The sequence below is a fragment of the Convolutriloba macropyga genome, chromosome 5, assembly GCF_964194025.1.
Source record: "Convolutriloba macropyga chromosome 5, txConMacr16.3, whole genome shotgun sequence".
Classification (NCBI taxonomy): domain Eukaryota; kingdom Metazoa; phylum Xenacoelomorpha; order Acoela; family Convolutidae; genus Convolutriloba; species Convolutriloba macropyga.
In genome coordinates this window covers 53,450,515-53,478,366 of record NC_134472.1, presented here as the reverse complement: position 1 = coordinate 53,478,366, position 27,852 = coordinate 53,450,515, and the positions used below count along the sequence as shown (strand labels likewise).

General features: G+C 34.2%; 1 protein-coding gene across 3 annotated transcripts; it reads left to right on the top strand.

Annotated features, from left to right (window-relative positions):
- Positions 1–1,244: 1,244 nt before the first annotated feature.
- Positions 1,245–27,852, top strand: LOC142339463 (uncharacterized). Of its 3 annotated transcripts, none has more exons than XM_075389506.1 (4): positions 1,245–1,342; positions 15,150–15,835; positions 22,147–23,162; positions 26,752–27,852. In XM_075389506.1, exons 2-4 carry the CDS (start codon positions 15,184–15,186, stop codon positions 27,505–27,507), a joined length of 2,424 nt encoding a protein of 807 aa, XP_075245621.1. In that variant the 5' UTR covers positions 1,245–1,342; positions 15,150–15,183; the 3' UTR covers positions 27,508–27,852. The 3 variants fall into 3 exon arrangements, with proteins under 3 accessions (XP_075245621.1, XP_075245619.1, XP_075245620.1); XM_075389504.1 differs by lacking the exon at positions 1,245–1,342 and adding an exon at positions 1,407–1,424 and having other exon boundaries at positions 13,553–15,835; XM_075389505.1 differs by lacking the exon at positions 1,245–1,342 and adding an exon at positions 13,326–14,772.

The window sequence follows — 27,852 nt, the reverse complement described above, 5'->3', positions numbered from 1 at the left end:
CCAAAAAATTTTTAAAATTGAACAATTTAGCATTATTTTCTATCAATTTCCTCTATATCAGAAGTTATTTTTTATATACGAACCGGCTGTATCAATTTTTTCGAATATTTGGTAAATCTACCAAAAATTTTCAAAATCGATGTTTTTTCGTCTTAAAAATTGTTTTTGTGGGCCCCCTTAGCAATGTTTTCTGCCAAGATTTTTTACTTCTACTACACCAATGTCAAAAAAATTCTTGGGTTGGGTTTCTTGCCATCTAAGTGATAAATCTAATTAATTCACACAAATCAGCAAAAAATTTATTAATGTTCTGTCTTACAGTTTTTGTAAACGGATTGGCCCCCCTCACGTCTGCATAGTTGTGACTTTGACACTGTCTACACGTCTAGTCTGATTTCAGGGTTCTCTATTTTTTCGGTAAGAAGTGGTTGAAATTGACATTTGTTGTGCCTGCAGTTCCCGGTGTCCAGGTTGTAGCCAGTTGAATATTCTCTGGCAGATGGGCATTAGTTACAATTCCATCACCCTCTTCAGTTGAATTTGAAGTAGATAGGCCCAAATCCATTAAGAATTCTGTCTGTTGTAACTAATTATTAATCCAAGTGAGCTGTACAGGTACGAGATCCTCAGATATTCAAACGTATGAGTAGAACAAAATAGCAGTAATCTAGCTTGATAAATAGCAGGGAATCCCACAATCTTGTATCAGAAGACCCAGGCATGCATGATATGGTAAATAAGCCGATCGCGGCACCATATAAACTCAGTAAACCTGTAGTTCGATTGTGAATTCATTCATGTAAGTATAGCAACAACGTGTAAGCATCATCGGTGTACAGCAACTTATAAGCATTATCAACGATAGCAAGTGTAAGCAACGATCAAGACAACAAGTGAAACTTAGACGGCAAGATTTTTTGTTGTTCATTTAACAGGTTTTTTCGTCTGATGTCATTGACGTCAAAATCAGTTCGTATTCAATCGACAATTGTCTAGAAAACCTAAAAATATTAAGCCGAAAACCAGCTTAATCGATACATATAGTGGTTATATTTACTTAAAATTAGGTTAAATGAACTTTTTCGGAACTTTCTACGTATATTAGAACGTTTTATACGCATTTAAATCTTATTTGGAACGATTTCTATACGCTTTTAAATTACTCGAATCTGATTGGTTAATAATTCGTTGTTTTATTTACTTCGTAACAGTTTATAGTTGATGATCGCAAGAATTGAAGAAATAATGAGCAACAAAAACAAACTTTCATTTCAGATTGTGGTTGTATTACAATTGTCTATTTTTTTCAGAAAATAGACTCAACGTTTATTATGAGCATCAGGTTTGTCATTTTTAAGTTACATATTTGGTGTAAAAACCATCTGTGAGGATACGCTTCCTTGACCACTATTATTTCATTATTGGTGCGGGTTGAAACACTATATGCCAACATATTACCGCTTGTTGGGATTTTTATGCTTCGATTTGAAGTCAACTGGAAATCTTAAATTTAAAATTAAAATTAGTAACATTAGTCTGAACTGTCCGCTTATTGTTCCGACCCCACTTCAGTAGGGAGGGAGGAACTATATACTCAACTGGGTTTTTTTTGTTTAGACAATTTTGGCCGATCGATATATGTGCGGTGTTCCGCCTTTAGTTAATATTGAATGTGTAGTGTTGGTGGTGCTGTGGCCGGACGGCAGAGAAGCAAACTAATCAGCTTGCTTCACTGACGCCAGTGTTGGTGGTGTTTCAAAAAAGGCCCTTGAGGTATAGTTACTTTGGCACGATATGCCTGGGCTACCCTTTGCCCACCGTTTCTTTGTCAACTGTTAAAACTTTCGTGAGATTTGCTTAACAAATCTTCTTTTGCTACCATGAAAAAGTCATCCATTGCCTAACCATTGAATTTCATCTATATAATCAACATTATGAATTGGTGTTTCTTAAAGTTGCAGCTTTAGCACGTGCCTCCTGGTACAAAATATTCATCGTAGAGAATTGTGAGTGGTTTCATTAAAAAGTACGTACATCCCAGAAAACGGACTTAAACAGATTTTTTCAATTTTCGTTTTTTCACAGGGAATCATCCAGGTTTAAATTTTTGTGAATATTCGACATTTTTTATTCACATTTTCAGTAATTTTTAGTAAAAGTTGGCACAATTTCGGCAATGAAATTTTAAATGAAGTAAAATTTTTAAGGGAAGATTGTTATTGTTACCATCAGAGACAGAACGGCGTTGCTGAATTGCTTGATTGAAGTTTTTTTGGCTAACAATTTTGACACTTTTTTTAAAATTCGAACTTCTTTCCATCAAAATTGGCACAAACTATGCTTTTTTGGTCCAATTTTTTAAAGTTTGCCAGACGTACCGAACTACAAACCTTGACACAGTCTCCCTAATCTTCCAAAAAAGCGCTGGTTGGATTCTGCCGCGCCATGAAAGTCTTCTGAAGTTAAAATTTTGCCGTTTTTTGCAGATTCAACTCGATAATTTTTGAAAAAATTCACAAAACAAACGGTCTAATTCGCAAAAACTTGGCAAATTTGGGTAGTTTTTTGGGCCCCAGGCAAAATTGAGGATAGGTTTGATACTATCATGGATATTTAGAGTCAGAAACTTTTATTTTTACTTTGGTGCTGCCTTTCTTGAAAATATCTTGCTTTTGTTTTTTCAATGTTAATTAATGACAATTTTTTTAAACGGCTCCATTAATAACAGCTCCCACTTACGTAAGCACGAGTTCTATTGTAAATATATTTTGCTTTCAGAGAACTAAAGGGTTTTTATGGCTTTGAATGAGTTTTAGTAAACTTTTACAGGAATCTTGTGTTTTGCCTTCCATTTTTCTTCTTTCAGTCTGATTTTTTCCATCTAACTGTCCAAAAATCCAAATGGCTTCCTCATGAGCTGTAAGCGAACTTTTACCATGCTTTCGGTTGTTACCTAATGTCTCTGAGGTTATTGAATGTATTTGTTTTACGGAAATTTCAGTGATTTTTTGAGTTTGTCAATTTTTTAATTAATTTAGTCAACTTTTTGCTTTTTCTCAGTAAATACAGTTCAAGTTTCCTTCGTTATATAATAAGAACTAATTTTGTGGCTGACTTTTAGCAGAAGGTTTTCTTGCTTTTGGTAAAAGAGTTTCCATACAAAATTTTTGTTATTATTTTGCATATTTGCCCATTTTTGCTGTTGTTTTTGTTTCTTTGCTAAGATTTCACATCACTGAACAATCTAGATGAAAAAACGTTACAAAAGTGAGAACTGAACCTTATTATTTTGTTCATAAGATTTGATTTTAAGGGCTGCAACACCGTTCTCTTGCAGAATTTGGTAGAGTTTTTTGCCCTCTATTTGTTGTTAATTACTGATGCCGTATGCCTAAAATTGGGTAATTGAACTTCTCAATGGCCAACCGCATATTTGAAAATTGTACATAATAGCTGATATCCGTAAAAAGCTATTGGTTTTATTGACTTTCAAACTAAATTTTTTTAAAAAAGAGTAATAGTATTTTTCATTTTATCACTTTTTATTCTGGTTTGCGTTTTTTTCGTATTTTATAATGCTATAACGCTGTATCATTTCCGTACCTTACCCTAAATATTTAGAGCTTTTTTAAAGTTTTGTTTAACCAAACTGTAACATTTCTGTTGCTTAATTGTTTTGATTAATTGTTTTTTATTAAAATTTAAACTAATTGTTTGTCTTCATGGTTTAGACAATTTGTTTCAGAGGAATTTTGTGAAATTTAGATACTTTTAATTTTTTGTGGTTCATTTGCTGCCATTTTGTGAGTCGTTTTACAAAAAGACTTTATGAGGATTAATTATTAAAGATTTTATATTCCCGCGGTTAATGTCTTTTAGACTTTATTGATTCGACACTGTGGTTTCGTAACGTTGTTTGTGACATTTTTTAGTTCAGCATGTATTCAATGTTTTTTTATAGTCTTGTGATTTAGTCTCACTACCAACAGGCCCAATTAATTTTCCAACTAATTGGGAGACAAACTGGTAACTATTTGAGTAGAAGTCTTTGGTTGGCTATTAATTATGAAATTTTTGTATTTTAGGAAGAGACTATAGATTTTTGAGATTTGCCAATTTTATTTCTGTTAAATTGTAGCTTAGCAATTCTATAGACAAAACACATCATTTACCTAATGGATTACAGTTTGCTCTTCTTCAATTATTCATTTTCTTCAATAGTTCTTTGTTCTAAGAACAACCAGTTTTCAAAAGTTATTAATGATTTTTGCTTATTCATCCATTTTTTGAATGTTTTTGTTTTCTTTTCACATCATCACAATATGAGCGTCCTTTGATTCACAAATTTTTTCAATTGAAACAACGCAATCATCGTTTGTTTTAATGATTTTAGTGAACAGCTAAATTTTTAATTGGCTAGGACATCGTTTTTGTGCAATTTTTTTCGTGCACATTTTTTTCGCCTTTTCGGCTATTTATTTCCTTTTTGCCTTTATTTGTCGTTCTTTTTGTAGTCGTATGACATATCCTGGATAATGAAAAGTCTCCATTGCTCTCTATGGAATACAGAATCTCGCAATGATTTCATCTGACGCATTCTGTTTCTAATCGGTTCAAAATTGATTCTTTTCAAAAAAATCAATGTTTTATAAATTTTACCCTTTTGCTCGTTTCTTGTCTACTTGTTATAAGTTTCATCTAATGGCACTTTGATTTAGTTATAAATGATTTTAAAAAAAATGAACAACAAGTTTTTATCCTAATTAAAATCTGTAACTATTTCATTTTTATCGCCGTATTTTTGGTAGTCATATTTTGGTAGTCACAGGTCTCCTAGGCACTCTAACGTAAATTGTTTTTATTCGTTTAGCAGTTTGTTGAACGATATGTATGTTGATAGATCGGTTTTTTTCGTCTATTCATCTTTTGGTAGACAATTAAGTGAAAAATAAAGGTGAGCGGGGTCGGAACTTAATATGCGAACGAACATTACCGCGCCTCCTTTTTGGCAATATATTAAAATAGTTGAAAATGATTAGGTATCATCAATTGGTACAAATAAAGGAATTACTCGATTCCATTCATTAAGTAGACATACAGCACTTGCAGATGGAGATGTGAAACCTGTCCTCAAGAGGACTGGTTAGCAGGGCGACAAAAAAGGGCAAAGAGGTGCAAGGATCATTTGCACAAAATTTCGACGCCAATGGGACGTTTTTGGATATAAAATAAAAAGAAATCAAAAATCCTTTAAATGGTACAAATAAATAAAATTTTCAAACAATTTTTTTGAAATCTCATAAAAACAGTAGTAACAAAGCCGAGATACAAATGCTTGAAGCTCAAAACTTTTATAAGAGTTACGTTATTACGCACTGGAAACGGGTTTTGACCTGAGTTTACAGAGATTTAGCTACAAATCGACCGAAAATTTATTTAAGGAATTGACGAAGCACAAAATCCCAAATATAATTTTGAAAACAATTATTTTCAAAAGTCATAGAAGACTTAACATCTGAACAAGAAGCGGTAAAATATGTTGCAACACCTCAGAAAACCAGTTGGGTGCAAAAATATTGAGACTAAGTCAGGACACCACAAGAAAACAACAAAGACGTAAAGAAGCCAAAACTTCAAACATTTTTACAACATTACCCTGTTCAAGGACATAGGATTACAAGATGTTACCTGCACGAAGAGTAAATCATCACTTTTTTCTCATTTTAACATCAAATAGGCTTTCTTAGACCTGACAACAACTACGTAGACATGACAACAAAAAGAAACCCAAAAGTTAATGATTAAAATCTCAAAAACGTATTATAAGTTTGAAGGGTCGAAGCAGTCAGTCACAACGTATAACCGAGCAAGAAGAAGTTGTGTTGGTCAACATAAGTAATTGAGACTTCAAATTAGTGAGGTTGAGTAGTATAGCGACAAAACTAAAAGCAAAAAGTAGACGATTGAAAAAAATCTTTTTTAAACTTAATTTTAGAGTCATGAAAACAAACAGCTAAAAACTGAAATCTTTAATTATGTCAAAAAATTTATAGGTCTCGGGAAAACAACTGAGACCTAATGCTATCAGAAATATGGCGCACCTTAACAAAAAGAAAAACAAACAATAAAACAATAAAGGTAAAAGCAATAAAATCCACAAAAATTAACGAGATAATTATGTGTCAGCCCAGAAAACATAAACTGTTCAACAAAAACAACATAATATCGGGATACGCATTTTTTCCAACGCTGTGCATTTTCTCTATTTTTCGCTTCTTCCATTGGATTTGTTTTTAAGATGATTATTTGAAAAGGGAACAAAACGAACTCGTAAAAATGCAATTATGCTAAAGAATCAAAACAAAATTTGAAAATGCGTTGTATCAAAACAAAGAAACCATTAGTTTAGCATCAAACAGTAAAAAACATTGATTTATAACGCACTGGAAATTGGAGCTGGTTTGTAATAAGACTGCGCCCGAAGTTGAGAAAAACAAGTTGAAAAAATGAAATAGTTAGAAAATTCACCGATATTTTGGAAACAAATAGATTCAAAGTCATGACAGACATTAGATAACAACTGAAAGAACTATCTAAATTCATTTATGTCTCACAAAAACTAACTGGATCTTTTGTTTTGGAAACGTATTCGTTGGGCTATAAAATATATAACAAATGAAAGCGAAAGCAAAAATCAAGAAGTCCAAAAAATTTTTCCGAAAACAATTGGTCACAGCCATAAATACCATGAGCTTAACTCTAAAATCACAATATAATCTCATTGGGCTTTGTTTTGTGTAAATATTATCACTCATTAACTGAGCCCTGATTTGAATTTCTTGTCCGTAACTTACACAAGAAACTTTTTCATAGCGGAAAGTTTTTGAAAAAAAAGGTCGCGCATTATTGAGATCTGAAAATTTTTTATGATAAGGATCCATATTGAGATCGAGACTTGCGCAGATAGTGCGGCGAGTCAAACAAAATACTCGGTCGTTGAACTCGTTAAGAAATAGATCAGTTTTTAAACTAAATTTTTCAGTTTGTCAAAAAATAATGCATTTTACATAATTATCGAGTTTATGTTTGCAAAAACCTCGAAAAAATATAACTCCAGAAGACTCATATTGCTAGTGGGAGAACGATTAACTCTCTATTAAGCTTAACAAAAATATGTCTGCAGTCTTAAGGTGTCTACTTCCAGCAAATTTAAAGCAAGTGGGCTAAAAAAAGCAAATTTGGTGCCATTTTTGAGGAAAAAAGTCTGAATTTAGAAAAATTTATTATAATTGAGAGCCAAAAAACTCGGATCGAACAATTTAGCAACTCTCCTCTCTCTTAACACATGAAATTGATAGCACTACAGTTATCAATTTTAACATGGTTCAGCAAAATTTGGTCAAAAATACCGAAAATGTGATTAAAAACAGCTGAATTACGTATAATATTCACAAAAGTTTGAACCTCAATAACTACCTATAAAAAACTAAAATTGGAAAAATCTTTTTAATTCTGTATTCTACGCTGGACGGGCTTTCTTTTGATACCACTCACAACTCTACGAAGATTATATCGATCGGCCAAAATTGTCTGAACAAAAAACCCATTTGAGTATATAGTTCCTCCCACTCTAAGATGGGTCGGAACAATTATAGGAGAAAATTTTGTCTTCATAAATGCCCGTTTTCTTATTTCATCCGCCGTCATCAACAACAAACGGGGTCAAACGTGTAATTATTGTGAGTCTTAATGACGCTAACTGCCAAATCCACTCTCTAAGAACGAATTTTACGTTTTACTTAACTGTGATTTAAAGTAACTCTGATCAAAAAGAGTTTGTACCATTTTAAACTTCAGGCAGTTTTACATTTCGCCATCATTGCTGAGAAAGGAACAGTTTTATGCTAGAAACACTTATATGATCAAAATCTGAAGGGATTCATAAATACTGCTTCCATTGCTGATTACCATTGGTACTTGTCACAAATGACAAAATTTTAACCGGACAAAATTGCGAACTAAGAACAAATGCATGCCTTTTGAGAGAAAATAACATTTTTGACAGTATTTAGTTATTTTCCAAAACTGTTTGTGTCAGCAACTTAGGTTTATTCGACCTTCCGATTTATAATTTAACGCTTATGAATGTAGAGTCTTTGTTGAGCGCTAAGACGAGGATTTGATGAGGGCAGGTGAGAACTAATAGAAAAAGTGGTCAAAATTTCTCCAATAAGACGCTTTCACTTTTAATAAAACCAACTTTGTGTTCTCGCTTGAAATTTAATTAGTGAATGTCAAAATCTTTTTTCGAGGGAAGTAAGTGAAAAAAATTTTTCGTTTGAAACGCAAACGATGGACAAAGTCATCATGGCAAAAAAAAACACAGCCTCAGCAGAATGGTCCCGAAGAGAACCAAAACTTTGTCCTACCACAAATATTTGAAAATACCGCGGTCAGATGTGCCAACCTCTAAGCTACAAAAAACCTCCGATTGAGAAATGAAAATGACTTTCCTCGATTAAAAATTAAATGACTGAACAAAAATGGTATGGCAATTAACAGAGTTTATAGCACGAATACTACAGGATCGAGTCATCAGATTGCTTTACCTTAGAAAATTGAAGTTAAAAGTTCATGTCAACCTCTTAATTCAAAACTATTAAAAATTGTTATAAAGAGGAATTTTAACTTACATTTTCGGCAGGAACAAAGGATCTCATTATGGGACAGGGAAGACAACTTTAATGAAAATAGTGGCCAACATTTCTCAACCGGGCCTTTTTACTTTAATTAGTATGGACGTTTCGTCCTCAATGAAGCCAAGATTAGTGGTTACCTTTCTGAGTGAGGTAAAATGAAAACAAAACAAAACCTGGTACAAACTGATAGTAAATCAATACTGGCTCATAACATAATAGCAAGCAAAACAAAGAAAACAGCAACAAAAAACGAAACAGCATCCACACTCTCAGCTAGGAGCAAAAATAACTACTACGAGATTTAACTACAACGAAAAAAACAACATCAGCAACAGTTGTAACGGCTGCTCTTCATTCAAAGAAAAATTTACACTGCCCAATTTGTTTCAGCGGTTTCAAATCTATCTGGATAATTCGTTTTTGCCGATAAATTTTCGAACTGTATTATCCGTATTATACTGTGGATTAACGTTGCATTACTTGATTCTCAATCAGTCCCTTTCAACTTTGTTGTTCAACAGTGTGTTTTGCTCAGTGTGCAAAAAAATCAAGCTGAACCAATCAATTTTTGCGAGAACGATAAAATTGCGCTAACGAAATGAAAATTTTTGAGTGAGTTTCTAGATTTGCATTGATAAATCATTTCTGGTCTTCAATAGACCTCATTACTACCAATATTAAAACTCGGCTAGGCTTCATTAAAGCCAGTAAGAGAAATTACCTCTGTACTTTGCACAAAATTTCGCGTACTTAGATCTTTGTTCCTCGGAAAAAAAGTTTGAGAATATCAATGTTAGTTCTCTTTTCAAACAATTCAAAATTTTCAGACTTTTGATTCTCGTTTCAAACTGTAAGATCACTAATATGATCTACTGAAATATGACACGATAACAGATAATTTAGCGCTCTATGAATTGTGCTTCAATACGCACTGTATGTCAGCTTAATATGACCAAAATTACAAACTTCAACTAATTTTCGGTAGCTTTTCAAGCACCTTTGATGCTACAATTTACGTTGTTTTACATGTAACAAACGCACCTCTGATTGGTTGTAGATAAGGATGTCGACAGAATGTGATCAGTTTTCCATAATGGTAACTATGCCTTGCAGACGCGCTTTATCAACTCTGTTCAACCTGACAAACGTCACTTTAAAACGTGACTAATAAAAAAACTCGAAGATCACTAAAAAAGTTGAAAATATGCACCAAAAAAAACTTTTCCTTTTGAATTGATGCCGTCTGAGCAGCTGCATCACTCTAAGTTTTTGAAAGACTACTAAAACAAACATTGGGCCTCAAAAAAAGGTTTACTTGTTCTTCCCGTTTTGAAATATCAAGGTCAAGAATAAATGTGTGAAAACATCGAACAGCGAAAAACATAGTTTGGCAAATTTTGCAACAACTCAAAGATTTACGCATTTTTCATTTTTTAAATGAAAAACAGCTTATGGAGTGAAAAAGAATTGTATTGACAAAAGTACTTGGAAAAAGTTGTTCAATTTTTTTAAAATTAGCAAATATCAAATTTAAAATGCAACAATTGAACAAAAAAAACAAAATCGAGAAAGCGAATTCCTGTTTTTCAAAGACGATTTTTTCACTCGACTTTAAAGCTGGTGAGAAATTGATGGCGCCAAACTACTTGCTTTTTTGCTGCACTTTCTGTTTCGGCGTAACCAAAATCATCGCTTCAGTTTGATTTTGACTATAAAAAAATGAGAACAGATCTGAAAAAACAAAGCCGGAAGAATTCCGGAAATGATTGGACGAAAAAAAATGACCACTTTGAATGAAAAAATGTACAAGCTAATTATTAAAATTAAATTTTTGAAACCATAACATGAAAATGAAAAAAAGTATCTGACCAGAAAAGACGACAAAAGCATCGGATAAACTATTCTTTATAAGTCGAAATTACAAGAGAACTACTTGCAAAGAATCATGTGACATGTTTAGTTTTTATTCATTAAAAGACTCCAAAGTGACAGAAAAACCCATAAAAAAATTCCTTGCAGAGAAAACGAATGTAAGGGAAAGGAAATGAAGGACAAAGTAAAGAAGTAACATTCTATGCAAAATTTCGCTAAAATTAGCTAAAAATTTTGCATTAGTTGCCAATTCGCGTCTTCCAACTTTTTTTATTAACTGTCTTTACTGCTTTGGGATACAACTGGGATACTATTTGGGATACTGCTCAGGCGTACAACGATCTAGAACTTTGCCATAAAAAAGCAAAGATTTATACCATAAAAAGCAAAGAACGATTAAAAAAAACAGGAAAAAAGATTGAATTTTGTATCATTCTTCAGTGAAAATGCACTGTTTAGCATCCAATGATTTCCAGCAAATCTTCAGAACAACTTTGAATAAAGAATTGAACAAGAAAAAGTAGTGAAAAGCATAAAATTAGAGGAACTTAGCAAAAGTGAGCAAAAAGCAAAAAAAAAGATGACAATGAGCCAGTAGTTGCTTAAAAAATTTTAATCATGACCAACGAAAATAAAATTAAAATCGATTGAATCAAAAACCAACAAAAGCAACTATTTTGAGCGTCAACCGTAATAAAAGTTTGAGGAATTTAAAAACAAATTAAAAACAAAAAATTCATCTTAAAAATCAAGGAAAAAATTGATTTTTTAGCCAAAGATGTCTATTGGAGCAAATAGAGTATTGAATTGCTCCGGAAATACCATGCAAGTCATATAAGGCTACGAATTTTTTCTAAGGGGCTAAAAATGTTGCAAAAACTTCAGAAATTTGATTCAAAATTTCTTCATTTGCTTTAATTTGTTCAATAAAAATCGTTTAATACCAACAAAACCGTTATCGCTTGGTATCTAATAACTCCTTAGCTAATAATCATCTATTCAAATCCTTCAGCCCACAAAAATTGGTTAAAGAAAATAAAGAGCGAAAAATAGATAAAATTCTCCTAAAACCCAGCAAAATAGCAGGAAAAACCTGCAAATTACCGTTAAACTCATACGAATTGCTAACCACTATCAATACAAGCCTGAATTCATTGCATAATCATAATGATACCTCTTAACCAAGAAACTACTAAAAACAAACTGCTTTTAAAAGCTTCACGCGAACAAATAATTTTGCCCTTTTGCAGAAATTTTTTTAGACTCAATTTCTCATTCTATCGAATGCAATGATATGAACCAAAACCACTCTCTTTTCGCTCCACTCTTAAGTTTTGGTCAGCACACAAACCACTACATTTTCTTCATGCGTTGTTTTCCCTGCTTCAAAATTCACTCCAATAAAATTGATTTGAAAAAGACACTTGTCCAATACTTACTACTCTTCGAGTAGTAAAAAAGACAGCCGATTACAATTCAATTTCTTGGAATCGTAAAAGGACAGACCACTAATGCAATGCAGTTTTTCTATTGCAAAAAGCAGATCACCAATAAAATCCAATTCTTGGACTATAAAAAGACAGCGCACCAATACAATCCAAATCTTTGGATTGTAAAAACGGATATTTTTGGTTACAAACAAATTGTTTACAAATTTGCTTCTCTTGTTGCACGTTCACAAAAAATAATAATGTAAAAATAGGTGCATTTAACTGACCTTGTAATTGGGAACTAATTGTTTTCAAGACGCGTTCTGATTTCAAAATAATTAAGTTTTTCTTTCAGTGTTTTCTGCATTTAATTTTTTGTGAACTAGATACATTAAAAATTTATATAGTAAAATTTATCTGCCATTTACCAGCGAAATGAGGGCCAAACTCCCAATCATTTTTCTCGAAGGATTCATTGGTTCGAAAACAAGTTGATCTAATCAGAAACAATTTTGAACGCAAGACCTTTCGGTCTTAAAATGGGGAAAAATCTTATCATAGACTGATAATTGGTAGCACTTGTTGTACGAGTTACATTCAAACGCAAAAAAAATGCATGCGAGGAAGTTAGTTGTTCTAATGGCCCATACCGGTCAATTGTTTCCAATGGCCCATATTGTTTCTAATTGAAAATGTATACGAGCAATCAAAAAGCCTGAACTTCGTTATCAGCTTGGCTGATTACTTGATCTGATTGTAGATGTGATGGGCCGACACTTTTAAAAAAAGTAAAGATTCCCAGGCTACGTTTTTCCTCAAATATGAAGTAACAACGGCCTTGAGATTTTAAAAAATCCTCTGTGCTCATGAAAAAACAGGGGGCGTGTGTGATTTCCTTAAGATTTCCGAATTGCACAGCGTCAAACTGAAGGCCAGTTAGTGTTAGAAATTGTTGATTCCAATTAAATTGAATCTTAAACGCAGTTGGGGTGTCGACTCAAGTATTATCAGCTATACGGGTTTTGGGGTCCTTTCCGTTTCCGTTTGTCCTATTTGTTGCGTCCGAAATATGACTGTCACAATTTTGAGCTGTCTTTACCTTGAAAATGTGTCTATTTTATTGCTTCAAGTTGTTTTGAAAGCCTACTCAAACCGAATGCCTATTTCGGTGTTTGTACCCTACCCGCCTTTTCAACTCGTCTAGCCAAGGCTATCCGGATTGGCCAGTTTTTTTGCAAATTTAATGACCACGCGGTCTTGTGGCAGTGCGTTGGCATTTCCAGAGTTGTGCTTAGTTAAACTAGTACAGTACGGTGGTATGAAAGAAACCAGCAACGCCTGCTGAATAACGCTCTATTCTCTAGACCTTGTGTACCAATGAACTCAATTGACTTTCAGGCCGGTTCACTTGAGAACATTGCATTTTGTCATCTAGAGAACGCAGCTACCAGTTTTACAATATCATTCAGGCTATGTCTCCTTTTAAACTTCAAAATATACGCTCTAATAATTCTACTGTAACCACGCACTCTCTTTCCTAACCACACGTAGCACACGACAACCAACAGCACACGATTGAGGCAACAATTTAAACTAAATTATATTATACCTCACTGTCGCAGTTCTAAACTATTTCATATACAGTAAAGCTAAGCGTTTTATTCCGTTGCTTGCATTGGTTATATAGTATCACACTGCAGTACACTTTTATTTGATCGTCATTTGAAGTATTTGAGGTCTCGATTGTCAGACTTTGTAGAACTGTATTTTGATTGGTTGCCGAGATAGCAGACTGATGACGAAGTCACTTTTATTACTTTAGTACAGGCAAGTGCATAGCACGAGTTCACTTAGCAGCTATTTTAGTTCTTCCTTTTTCAGCCGAGACGCGTCCTTCGGTTTTACTATTTTTCATTCTGTGAAATTTTCGGCTGCTTTTGTATTGTGCAACGAGGAACATTTTTTTCACATATACATGCAGAATAGGTTGAAGAACGTTCACTTTGATCTCTGTCGGCAAATGTGAACTTAGTTGAACTCAAAATGAAGACATGTTTTAACTCTACGCGTTATTATTGCGCTCTAGCAAACAACTTATTCCCTTCATTTACGTACTACTAAAATATGTTATTTTTCCCTGACGAGGAGAAACGGGAAAATTATATTCTACAAGCTTAGCGAAAAGCCGAAAAAGCAAATAACATATTCGCATACATTCTATTTTAGCCGAGCTTTATTAAAATTTGCGAGTGAAGCAGATTTACGTGTAAGTTTACAAAACCAATCACAGAACGAGTTACCAATAAACGATTCTTAAATTCTGAACTGAGCTTACATTTGAGCTAAATTACCAGAAAACAAACGCAGAGCTTTGAACAATAAAATAGTATCTGCATTTCCGAAACGAGAGAAAGAAAATATGCGACTATTTTGACTTACTTGCGTTCTTTATATATATATATATATCTGCTAGCAAAATGCTTCTGTCATTCGAATGAACCTAAACGACATTTCATTTCGGTTCTTCTTAGTTTATCCTTGTTTTTGCTTCTTGTTGCCATTTGTAGCCGCGAGTTTGGTTAATACCTACTATGCTAACAAGGAATTCTAATATAAGAGAATTGCAGTTTAAACTGAATTTTGAATATCTTTTTGTCACCAATTCAACCTTGCTACCCTTTCCCCACCTTTGAGTTAAAACCAGACTTGTTAAACTCTCTTATTTTTTGCCCATTCCAATCAGCAAAACCCATTTGAACTTCCGACAGCTAGTAAGTTCAGCATTCTTTTTACTCGCAAAATTTTTCGCTATTTACCTACCTACCTTCAACTATCCAAACCCTCAATTTAACTTACAATAAATCAAATATTTATTTGTTTCCAGTTTAAAGCTTGACTTTGCAATTAGACAACCGCCGGAACGGTTTCTCGAGCTTTAATTAATATCTGATAGATTTCCACAATTATCATTTAGATAAATTGGCGGCAACATTTGGTTGTAGTGTTGACTTTTGCGCCAGGAGTGAACTGGTTTTTAAACGTGATTTTTCTTGTCACCACTTGTCAATTGAAAAAAACTCCATTGATTTTTTACCGATTGCATTATTCACCTTGAATATCAATTTGCTAATCATCGAGCAACTTTTAGATCAATCAACTTTACCTGAAAATCAAACCCAACAATGGGTTCTACTGACGGAACGAAGAGTGGGCAAACCTCTCCCCTAGGCGATGCCCATGCTGCCTCCAACAATTTCATAGAAAGTACCCAAAATTCACCCGACATAAAAACTCGAGTCATGCCACCCTTGACTGTAAACATCTCCGAACCTCCGCAAAAACCCACCGAGGCCCGACCTCAAAATTTCCCGAACAACTTTGTGGAAGGCGCTGGAATGATGTTCGGCTCGTTCGCTGGTTTAGAGTCAGCGAAAGACTTCACCCCTCCCGGTGCATACGAAGGGGGAGATTTGGTGAGCCCGAAAATCCGGAACAAATTTATTCCCTCGGATCCACAGCAAGAATGTGCGGTGTGTAGCGGTCGTGCTTCTGGAAAACACTTCGGAGCTTACACCTGCGAATCGTGCAAACTTTTCTTCCTGCGAATACTTAAAATCAAGAATGGCGCTGGTCGCCCTCTGGTCTGTGCAAACTCAAACAAGTGTCCGGTCACCGTCAACACGCGGTCTATGTGCCGGGCCTGCAGGTTTCAGAAGTGCGTGGAAGCAGGGATGGCAAAAGAGAAGTGTGTCTACGGGCGAAATGCGAGACTGATCCAGAACCAGCAGAACGGGTCAGGGGTCGGCGGAGGGCATTCATCCCCGAGCCCTGCAGGTTGGAAGGGTTCATATACTACTATCATAAAATAGATCATCATAGATCAGGCTAGAAACTGAAGTCTGTCTAAGGAACCTTGAACCACTGAATTTCCAATAATTCCAAATTATCTAGCATATTAGGAAAGATATTCTAAGGAAAAATATTCCATTTTTATATAATTCAAAGGCTGTTAGTCTTGAATGTCAACCTAAGTTAACATGAGTGAAACGCCCGTACGCTTTTGTATCATTTCTGTAACTTTGTCATTTCAGTACAATTTTTAATCACAGGATTTAGTATTTATTAGCCCAATTGCACAAAAATATTACAAAAAAGTAGATTTCTTGAGAGATTGAACATGCTGGCTCATCCATTGTGAGGTTGCAGATGCTTGTCACAAATGGACGTAATGACAGGTTTACTTTCCGTCCTTTTTCCTTTTTTTTTGAAAAGTAGTGTACTCACAATTTTTGATTTAAAATTTCCGTGAGTTGTCAGTGCCCAGAACCTATTTATAACATAAAAAAATTTATCTTGAAATTGAAGGAATTCAAATTAAAAATACTCAAAATCAATAATAAAAAAGCAACAGTTTTAATAACGTTGGTAGAGACAAGGAAATGATAGTTTATAAAAAAGACTCTTAAAGTAATGAAATAGTCGCTATTTTTCTAACCACGACAAAACGAGGGGTGTTCAAAAGTGTGGCAAGAAAATCCACTTTTCCTTAAAGTAAAGGGGAAACAGTCAGTTTTTAGAATGAAAGGATATCTAGAATATGAACATTCGTTTTCGTTTTCTCGTTTTTCACTCGAAATGAGTCTCTGATACTTTTGGAAATCCAATGAACTACAGTGAAGTAAATATTAAAACATAAACTCGCAATATATAGAATTACGAAGGTACCAGAAGTTGCAGTGCTAGACGTTCTTATATACACAGAAGTTGACTTTCGGCATTTTACAGCTACCGAAATTCGCGTTTTTAGGAAGGTTTCGTGACCCGAACATTATGGCTGATCGTCTCGAACCGTGAAAGTGCTTTTTGTTAAACGCCCTATGATCTCACTGACTTCACACAAAGTCGATTATGCGTATAGGGTGAGCTATACCATGTATTTATTATAAATAAATGAGTGTCCATAGGTTTGAAGAAAATAAGCAGCCTCACTGAATGGGGGGATCATTTGTTTTGGAAGTCATTTGTTTTGTCAGTCTTTCTTCTGTTGCTAAGTTTTGTATCATTACGTATTTGACTGCAGAACAGTTGGCAAGAAACAGTTTTTCCAACAACTTAGTTCGGAACTCAAAGTGTGATGCGATTGCCTGTATGACTTTATCTTAGACATTTGACGGTGGAAATGACAAATTAACGGTGGAAATAATGACAAACATGAATACAACGTCTATATAGATTGGTTGATTGTCAATCTATATAGACGTTGTATTCATGTTTCAGTCATTATTTCCACCGTTAATTTGTCATTTTGGCTCAATGCATGAACGAGAATAGTTTTTTGATGAGTTTCCGAAATAAATCTCAATAGCTCTATGAATTTATTAGGGATCGTATACAAACGTATTTAATCATTGTGCTCATACTTTATCATAATTATTCGTAGCTCAAATTTCATAGCGTCCTATTTTTTAAAAAAAAAGATTTAACAAGATTCCTCTGAATTAAAGAAAAATTTTGCAGCTGTAATCACACCAATTAAGATTTAATACGATTAATCTCCTTGCTACCATTTTTCCCATAAAATTTATCAATTGTTATTGTCTGGCGCAATATTTAGTTGCTGAAAATTTGATGAGAATTAGTTTTTTTGACATCTATTTTGTGAACATGTTTTTCTGGACACTTGTTGACAATTTCTTGCCCCAATATGAACTGATAACTTGACAGCGGGCTGACACAAGTTCTTGTGAGAGCGGTTAGAATACTAAACTTTACGAAAGTATAATTTATAAACACAAGACAAAACACGGCATTTTAGAGGCGTCTTCAGAACATCTTTTGTTATCTATTACTTTTACACTATGCTGAAAAACATGAGCTGGTTATGTTCATCGACTCAACTGGGAGAAAATTTTGCCCGATCTACACAAAAATTGATTGTTGTTCCGACCCACTTTAGTGGGGGAGGAATTATATTGTTTCGTAAACTTTGTATAAATTTTGATCATTATTTGCTGAAAACATGATAAAATTGTTAGCAATAGTCTCTTTGGTTTTACGTTTATAGATAAGAGAGAGTTGATGAATTGTCTGAACCAACTGACAAGATTTTGGCTACCTTTATTCGTAAAATTTAGCATTTTTTCCTTGTTTTCATGAAAAATGGCATCAAATAGGCTTATTTGGCCCACTTTGTCCAGTTTGACCGTTAGTGGTGAAATAAAAACTGCTGACAAAATCTTCGTTTACTCAGATAAGGGCTAATGTTTCCTACGGTTCCTAGGCAAGTATTCTGGAAAATAACATTTCAGTGGTCTTTCGCCAATTTTAATCGATATTTCTACTAAAAAGGCTCAATGTATTTTTCATTTAAGATTTTGTTTGCCAAAAAGACTAACAAAAAGGCAATATTTTGTCTTTCTCATTGAGTTTTTTTTAAAAAAATTGACAATGAGATTTGGTCTTAAGTGAGGCTTTGTTTTTCATTTGATTTGGTTGTTCGTCTTGTCTCTTAATCTCTCCAATGCAGGTATCATCCGCCTTCTAATGAATTATTTATTAATTGTATAGTGGTTTGAGCTTCAAGGGTTTTTTAAAAATGGAAACACCAATTATTTTCGGACAATATAGAATTCGAAAGTTTTCTATCGAACAGTTGACGTACTTCCATTTATTTCTCTAAATACTGAAATGCTTGATAATTTAATAGACGTGGGCAGATTTTGCAAACATATTTTTGATATATCGCCAAACTTTATTAGTGCTCCCTTTTCCAACGATCGATAAGATTTTTAAACAAATGGAGGTTTTGTATTCATCATTGCTGTCAATGGCTTTAACCAAAAAGATCAATTACTTTTTGAGTCTCTATTTTCTGGCCATTGTATTATTGTACTCGTTTTGTTTCAATAACTTAACAATCATTCTTTAACTTGGTGTTCTATTCTAGTTTACGATTGATCATAATGTTTTTCGTTTTTTCATTTTGTATTGCTTGTTATTTTAAATAAGAGATAAGCCTGTAGTGTTCTACTGTGCAGTTGAACTAAGGTGTAAGGTTTAATGTGTTCTTGCGTACTCGAACGACTTATAGTTGTAGTCAATCAAGTAAACGGTTGTTCGATAACGACAATCACCAAGAAGAACCTTGCCAACGTTTTTTTAAACCACCAATCTTAATACTTTTTACAATTTCCAGTTACGTACGCACATTCTATTAGTATTATAGGTAATTGAATCTCCAATTACGTAAGCCTAATTCTTCAATTAAAATTCTCAGTTGAGCTCGGATCTCCTCATTCAGTTTCTTATGTTTCTTGATAGTAGTGAATTTGTTGAAATTTCAGACTTTTCCTGACAAAATTGGTTGAACGGAGTTTTGAATGCGCCTCTTTTTTAGAAATCAGTTTTTCGAAGATGCTTTTGATAATGTCCTGCAGCTATAAGTTTCAGGTTGACTACTTTTCCTAATTGTTTTTCCTAATCGACCAATTGTTTTTCCTAATGGAACAACCAAAACATGAATATTTTGCGTAACAATTTTTGTTAATTCTCACTTATTTTGATCATAACTTTTTTGCTGTTTATTGTCCGCTCGCCAAAATAAATGAAATGATTTAATTTTCTCAATTGTAGTGCAGATGTTACTTATTTTGATACATATTGCGGTTAAATTGTTTTTCATATAGTTTTTCAATTTATCATGGGGGACTTAAAAATTCAAATGTTAAGTAATTGACCATTTGACATTAACAAAGGCATAGAACATCATATGCATAGAACTACAGAACAAAATGTCTAGCACGATTTTAGTTGGTTTCTATCGAGGACACATAAAATTAATAAATTGAAGTTTTTTCTCGTCTTGCTGTTTCGTATTATTTTTGCGCGGCTATTTTTAATACAACTGCGCTGAGTTGATGAATGCTTTTGAGAGCATTTATCGCATGGTTGTGCATTTGATTGTACGTAAATGTCAAAGCTCTTATGATTGAAGAGTGTTGACGTAAGAAACTTTTTATGACTTTTTGAAAAGTATTTTTCATTTTTTCTATAACTTTTCAGTTCGTGTTTGTGTATTGTCTTGTTTTGGAGCCGAGCTCGAGCAAGAAACAGTTCGAGATTGTTTTTTTTGGCTATCACGAGAATGTTTTTGAATGATTCAAACTTTAACACGTTTAGTTCACTCGTATTTTGTCGTTTTGCTGTGTTTTTAAGAACAAAAGTACAACTAAATTGATAATGTTATTTCTACCGGTGTGAAAGCATATTTGCTAAAGTATATTTAGCGGTGAATTATCGACTTTCGAATGAACCGGTTCGAACTGCAAGACCTCTATATGAGAGTGAGCTAGTTCAACCTATGATTCTAAAACTAACATTCTCTTGTGTTTAACGCTGGTTTGTTGTTAGAACTAGGTCTGAAATTAATCAACTTTTAAATTGGAACAATGAACGAATATTTGGGGTAACAAAAGTGAACCGAAAGCAGTTAAACCGAAAACTTAAAATGGTTTATAACAGAAAAAGAAATTGTATCCAGCTTGTTCAATGTTTCATGATTAACTAGTTTAATCTATTGACTTAGAGAGAGGTATGTTGCACATCGTAATAACATATCGAAGGACATTTTTTTTCAAAAAAAGGTTAATGATCTGAAGTTTACAATTTCTGTCATTTTTGTCAGGAAAAGTTTGCAATTTCTGTCAATTTTGTCAGGAATTGTTTTAGAACCATTTTCTGTGAATTCTGGTTTTGATTGTGTCGGTTAATTTAAGCGGTGATGATGGTAGCTGCGGTGTTTGGTCGTATTTGTTTAGGTGATTTGGTTCTGCTGAAACACGTTTACATTTAGGTTTAGTAACTAAAGAAATTTGTGATCAATTACAATAAGATTTATAATCTAGATCTGATTTACTAAAGCGGGTCCGAAATTTACTGCGGAGTGTTGACATTTGTCCTCAAATGAACTTTTTTCCAACTATCGTTGTAATTCTCTTATTCTCTTGGTGGTACCTGAGAATAGTTTTTTGAGCAGGTTTGTAAATGATACAGAATTTACCCGCAAGTTCAATTGTTTGCTCGGAGTAGTTCTAAAGTTTAATCGGAGCATGCATGTGGCCAAATTCATTAGGTATTTTGAACCTACTCAAGTTGGTGGTCAGATTGTACCAGTCGTTCCACGTTGAAAAGTATAATATCTTTTTGTTTCCTTTAAACGGAGCCAATAAATTCGGCAAAAAATTAAAATTGATGTTCAATATATGATCAAATTACAATCTCATTTTGGACCCCTTGTGCTATTTGTTTTATTTTTCTGCGAAAGTAAAAGCGGAACTATGACTGTTGAAGTGCTCAAAGTTTTTCAATGATGTGCTCTCTGATTAACTTTTTAAAAAGGTTGTCTGACCAATGTCAACAGTCTTCATAATATTTGCAAAACTTTCCTGAATATTAAGTAACAATTAGATCAAAACTTTTGTCATCAAATCTGCGTGCCGTTCTTGCGACTGTAATGATTTTTTTAACGGATACCTCGAAAGCCGAACTCAAAGTTTTCATCTGAGTACTAATTTGAAGTTTTCAATTAATACAATGTGAATGAATTGTATTGCGTAAGATCTATTTTAAATTTCGTGGTCACATCAATCAAAGCCAGGTCGACTTTAAATGCCAAATAGATTAATGTGTCGTTAGAGCGGCATTGAACATTGTTAGGTTGAAAAAGTCCATGCACTTGGTAAAATAGTGCAAAGATAAAATTTCATCAATTTGCGTCATAAAGCGAAAAAAAAATGGAGCAACAAAAATTGAACCATGATTGATTGATGTTGAACGGGTTGGTCGCAAGTTCATCTTTCAAGATTACTAATAAATGATTCAAAGCAACAAATAGAAACCTTTGAGCTAACAAAGGTGTCCGATGTCCTCGTTCTTGGATCAGCAAGTGTTTCAAATAGGAATTGGGGATCAAATTTAAATTTCAGATATTTTAAAAATGCATACAGCTTGAGCAAAGCCGCTTTTTTAATCCACTAATAACTGAGGATTCACCTGATCAATAAAAAGAATAATTTTTAGTACATAGCCAATGTGTAGCCAGTGCTAGACCAGTCTATAAAATCTGAATATCAAAGTTTTCTTTTCAGGGGCGAATTCCCATTACCACCGAGACCCCAAGTTGTCCAGCTCCTCGGCACCTGATGAATATGCATGCAGTCCTACAGTAACTTCAGGCGGCAGTACTTACCACCATCCTTCAGCGCCATTCAACATCCCGAGTCATCGAAAGATGTCAGCCAGCGGAGCCATGTACCCGAAAATCAGAATCCCAGTCTCGACTATACCCTCCGTAATAAAAAGTTACAAAGTTATGCCATCTTCTTCGTTAATACCTGGACCCACAAACCCTCACAATCATATGAGTAAACACAGTCCAGTCGATATGACGTACCCTGTATCAAACCACTTGCAGCACCTACCCCAGGGTCCACCACACAATGTTGCTAGTAATGAATTTTTCCCTGGACGATTTGGACATACGCCCTATCCAGGAATGCCAGCTCCTGGACTGGTATCTACGGCACCACCTCTTACAATACCGATTCCTGCCCCACCTTCCTTGATACCCTCGACGACAAGGGTTATCCCAATTCCTCCACCACCTCTTGTTGTCCCGTCGCAAGCTGTTCCCAAAACAACCCTTCCTAGCTCGGGTGCAATTCCTATCCCAAAACTAATCGCATATCACCTTGAAAACCCGTTCGCGATCAACCCCAACCTGGTCCCAACTAGTCACTCGGGCACTACACGTGACCAAAAGCCACTCGTTCGGCGACCACCCGAGTCTGAGAAGAACAGTCCGAAATCGGAGAATTCAGATGACTCTGGTTATTGCCAAACTGATTCAAGTTACGAGGACCAAAATCGAGGATGGAGCCAGCATCAGTCTCGGGGCCCAAAACACCCGAAGCTGTCCGCCACGACTGTTCTGGGAACACGAAACAACGAAGGCAATCAGTCGAATTCATCTTTGTCATCGGGACGAAGCGAGGATTCCTCGAGCAGTGGGGATGATTCTCCTCCCAGGTTCAATGTTGCCCTCAGAGCCCACCAAAACAACGAGAAACATGCTCTGCTTCTGTCGCACGTGTACTTACACAGGGTGAGTTATTGCCACATTCTTTCATGATCCGGTTATCTAAATCAGGAACAAAATACTATGTCAAAGGGTAGCTTAATGTAGTTTTTTTAGTGGTTCGGTGAAAAAACTCAATTCTCTTCTGTTTTTAATGCTGGCATTTTAAATTGTTTGCTGAACAGTTTTTTCTACATGTTCTATGTTACATTTTGTGCAATGCTATTAATAGATGCATACAAAGTTACTGCTCCGGTGGTAATTAAAATTTCAATAAAATGTTGGCTTTGTGACGTTTTTGTTTTTTTGAATAAATCATAACAATTCCAATTTTATTATACACGCATTTGACTGAATCAAAGTAAGAATTGTGAGCGATGATAATTAACATCAGAATGTACGATTTTAATTTGTACCTCTACTAGACAAATATCTTGAAATGTTGAGTGAAGTTTGAGAGTCCTTATAATGTAATAATAAATTCACGTTGATCAAAAGTTCACTAAGTCAGGGGCCCCCACTTTCGATCGAACCAGATTTTGATTGAACCAGCTCCTGCTTTACAAAAAATTAACGAAAATTAATGCTGTAATATCTAACTCTAAGTGCTAATTCAAACAGTTACGTCGTAAGCTTTCATGTTTACAGATCAGATCAAATGATATAATATGTACACGAAAAGACCATCATAAAAAAGTTCGTGATAAATTTTCTCGAAGCTACCTTTAATAAGGAAGAAAGGTTTTTGCAACGAGAAACAATGATAACCTTACAGTTCGTTTTCGAAAATTCGGCTTTATTTTACCTCATAATTTTTCTATTTTCACTAAATAATTGTGATTAGGTGATTAATATTTCAAAAAAATTGTTTAAAAACGAATGACTGAAATCGCTCTGATTTATTTCATTGCTGGAAACTATTTGATCAATTCTCCATATTTGGAAAACCTGGTTTTTTATCAGTCTCGTTTGACTGTAATTTAAGTAATTCTTCATTTCTCTTTGACGTCAATTGTTCTGCTTCGATCAAATTGCAGTCTAAAAACATCAAAACTACAACCAGAATTGCCAGGTGTGCTTTTCACAGTTACATTAATTCGATTACAGAGTGAATGAAGTGACTAACTTAAATTATATGGATGTAAATTATCCCCTTTTATAAGCAAATCCTGTTTAATTATGCATCGCCTTCGTTTGTTTATTCAAGTATATATATATATATATATATATATATATATATATATATATATATATATATATATATATATATATCTACAATATCCCAAATATTAAAAATTGGGACCTATCATTTGATGCTGTGGGGAAAAAAGGAAGAAATCATGGCAAGCGTTTTCACTAGTGCTATATGTTGTTGATTTCGTAACTTGCCATTTTTTTCTCAAACGTTTTCTCAGCTTAGTCAAATATCATTATGTTCAAGCTTTAGCTATTTTCAGTTGGATCTTGAGTGTGCGTCTTTTATTTCTTCAAAAAAATTATCGCTATTTTAATGGTAATTAAGAATAACCATTTTTAGTTAGAGATCAATATACTATTTTAAGCCCTCAATGATGGCGAGGCTTTAACTGATGCAAGTAAACAATCTAGGAAGCTTCAGATTTGAAGAACCACATTTTTTGGATGCTTTCTGTCCTTCAATCAATCCAGCATCCATTATGCGCTCTTATTGACTATGGGCACTAATTGATAAATAAACTGAAATAATTAAAAATAAGTTAAGAAAAATTGAAAAATCAAATTTAATCAAAGTGCGTTGAGTTCTCTTTCACTTCATTTCACTGTTAAATGTGAGCTAAGAGAAGGTTTGACTCTTTTTTTTACTCTTCTTTTAAAATAGAACGAGAACACAGAATTCCAGTTTGCGAGAATTTTGTGCACGTATTACAATGACTGTTGTTCTCAAGATTTAGTATTTTTTGCACGAAGATTTGTTGAATTTGAGTTTGCTGGACTGGCCGTGCTATTTTTTCTAGTTCGTTGTCTGTGTCAGATTTCTTGCGATCATTTGATCACCCTTCACAAGAGCTGAAAGCAGCAATTTTGTTCGAATATTTTGTAACTGAGCACTCAGAAGCTGAGTTTATGTACGTGACGTCATTTTCGTACACTACTTAGTGAATTTTCAGGTAATCAGTGTTATAAGATTTCTTCGTATAGAATAATCTTTTTTGCTTGTTAAAGGACATATATAACGCAGCGCCACTGTGCTTTTATTGCTTCAAGTCAAAACTCGAAGTTAAAATCTCAATTGACATATGTGTCGATCAAATTTGATAAATCGGGTTTAATCTTGGTCAGATTACAACTTTGACTTTCATATGGAGCCAAGCATCAGCATTTCCAAATTTTGACTACATCTATGATTAGGTTTAATTAATGTCTTTGCAATGGTGCCGTACCGTCCTCTATAGCTACAGTTCAGCGAACTCGAATAACTTTCGGCACTTAGTTTTCTAACTAACTCAATTATCAGCAAACCTATATTAATATGCCACATATTTCCACCATCAATAGCCTATATTAAAAGCAAATTAGCAACGTGTTTTTTAGGTCTGTCATTGTTTATGTGCAACGTATAATACCACTTCGAAAGTGAATCAAAAGTCACTGAGGGGAATTGAGTTTTGTCTTTTAGCTATGCAGATTTCTGCATTGAAATGCGCACACCAGACGGTTTTTAGTATGTTATGTTAATTTGATATTGTGTCATTGGAACTAAGCTCGCACGGACTAAAACTAAAATAACGTAACGTGAATACTCATTTGCGCACAACCAAAAACTAGATTTTGTACAAAACGTGCAGAATGGTACAATAACGTTCAACTAAATGCGGTGTATTGTTGTAATGGTATGCGATGGATGCTACAATTTCCGGGTCGAGTTAGCGAAGTTCGAGCAATGTTATTGAGACTAAATTAGTTTGTGTTGAAAAGCGCATTTTCCCGTAAGGAAATTAGAAATAGGTTTCCGTTACTTCAGCCATATTCGTTTTGAATATACAGCACGGTGCGCCTTACGGGCGCTAAATCAGATATTCAAATTACAAAAGTAAAAATATTAGCATAATTTAATTGTTTAATAACGACCTTCAAAATCGCTCCTGAATTGAACTGAACAGTCACTTGAATTATTGCTGAATCAAAATTGAAGGGTATTAAATATTTCAACCTAGATCACCAGTCAATTGACTATGCCTAGAACTTGTCCTAAAAGCTGAGAAATCTTAAACTACCTGACGTTCTTTAGGGCATCCCAGTTCATTGCGTGATTCTGATTCTGAGCTTAAGAAGTGAACTATAAAAGTCATAATATGAAAGCCAAATTTTCTTTTGTAATGAGGCAACCAAAGTTTATGAGCACCTGTTTGCGATAAATTATCTCTATTATTCAAATGTGAGAGCCAAAGTATTCTACTTCCTATTACATCGTCTATCAAAAATATATTTTACAGTCATTTAAATCTGATTTTGATGTTTTTTTATAGTTTTTTAAAAAATAACTTCAATCGTAGAACTCGACTCTAAAACTATAGTAGCTGAAAATTAAGTAAACCTGTTGATGAACTGAAATTTTCAATTCGCTTTTTATTTTCAGGACGTTGACAAAGACTACTTCCCCGAGTTGCCCATGTTCCAGGAAGACATCTCGAGCGACACTACCTTGACCACCCGTTTCAAGGCCACCCAGCACGAGAACGAACTGGCCCTGGCTGTGATCATGACCAAACTCACGCCAGACGAAAACATTCGTCTGGAAAATTGGGTTGAACTGTTCGAAGAGTACGGGAAAAACTGGTTGCCATGTCTTATTGAACAGATCGAGCAATTCAAATCTAAGCATATCCATATAAGTTTATTAGAATTTGATTGCCAGTTCCTCCTCTCGACCTACATCCCCAAAAATCTATCCTTCCGACCTCTTGTCACCAGCCAAAATGTCACACCCGAAGCCCTCAAGCCGATTCTATTCGGCAGCATATTCGGTCTCAACCTTCCTGTTCATCATTTTGTGTGCAAAGGCAATGTTCGGTTCCCCAAAGTTGTGAGTGAAATGCTAAAAGTTGAATGTCGAGTCATAAAAACTCTGAAGCTTCTGGATTTATCTGAGCTGGAGTTGGCACTGATTACGAATTACCTGTCGCTGAAAACTTTCCGAAGACACTTGCCCTTTGTTTGTACGACTGAAATGCGACGCGAAGAGTCTTTCATGGACAACATTTTTATAACAGTTATGGAAGTTAACAAGCGTGAACGACTTGTCAGAGCAATACATCTTGTTTGCGAGTTTACATTAGCGAAATCCGATGTATTTTTCAAATTCTTGCAATCGGGAACTGATGAAATATGCTAAAACTATTTTAATCACACCATGAGAAATAAAAGGGGCGAAAACTTCAAAACTTCAACAAAAACTTATTTCCATTAAAACAATATTTGCCTGTAGTAGAACTTTATTTTGTTTTGAAAGCTACTACTTTATTACTTAAAGTTTATTTTGTCTGTCTCCTACTCAAAATGGAACTGTTATTCAGTTTACTGTAATCTGTAGTGATTTTCTGATTATATGCTGCAGTTTAATAGCTATACAATTTTGTCCATAATACTGATGATTGCTTTAATTGATATGATGAATACCGATATTTGAAAATATTAGTTCTCAATTGTTAATTTCTAATTTAGAGTCTTTATATTTTGA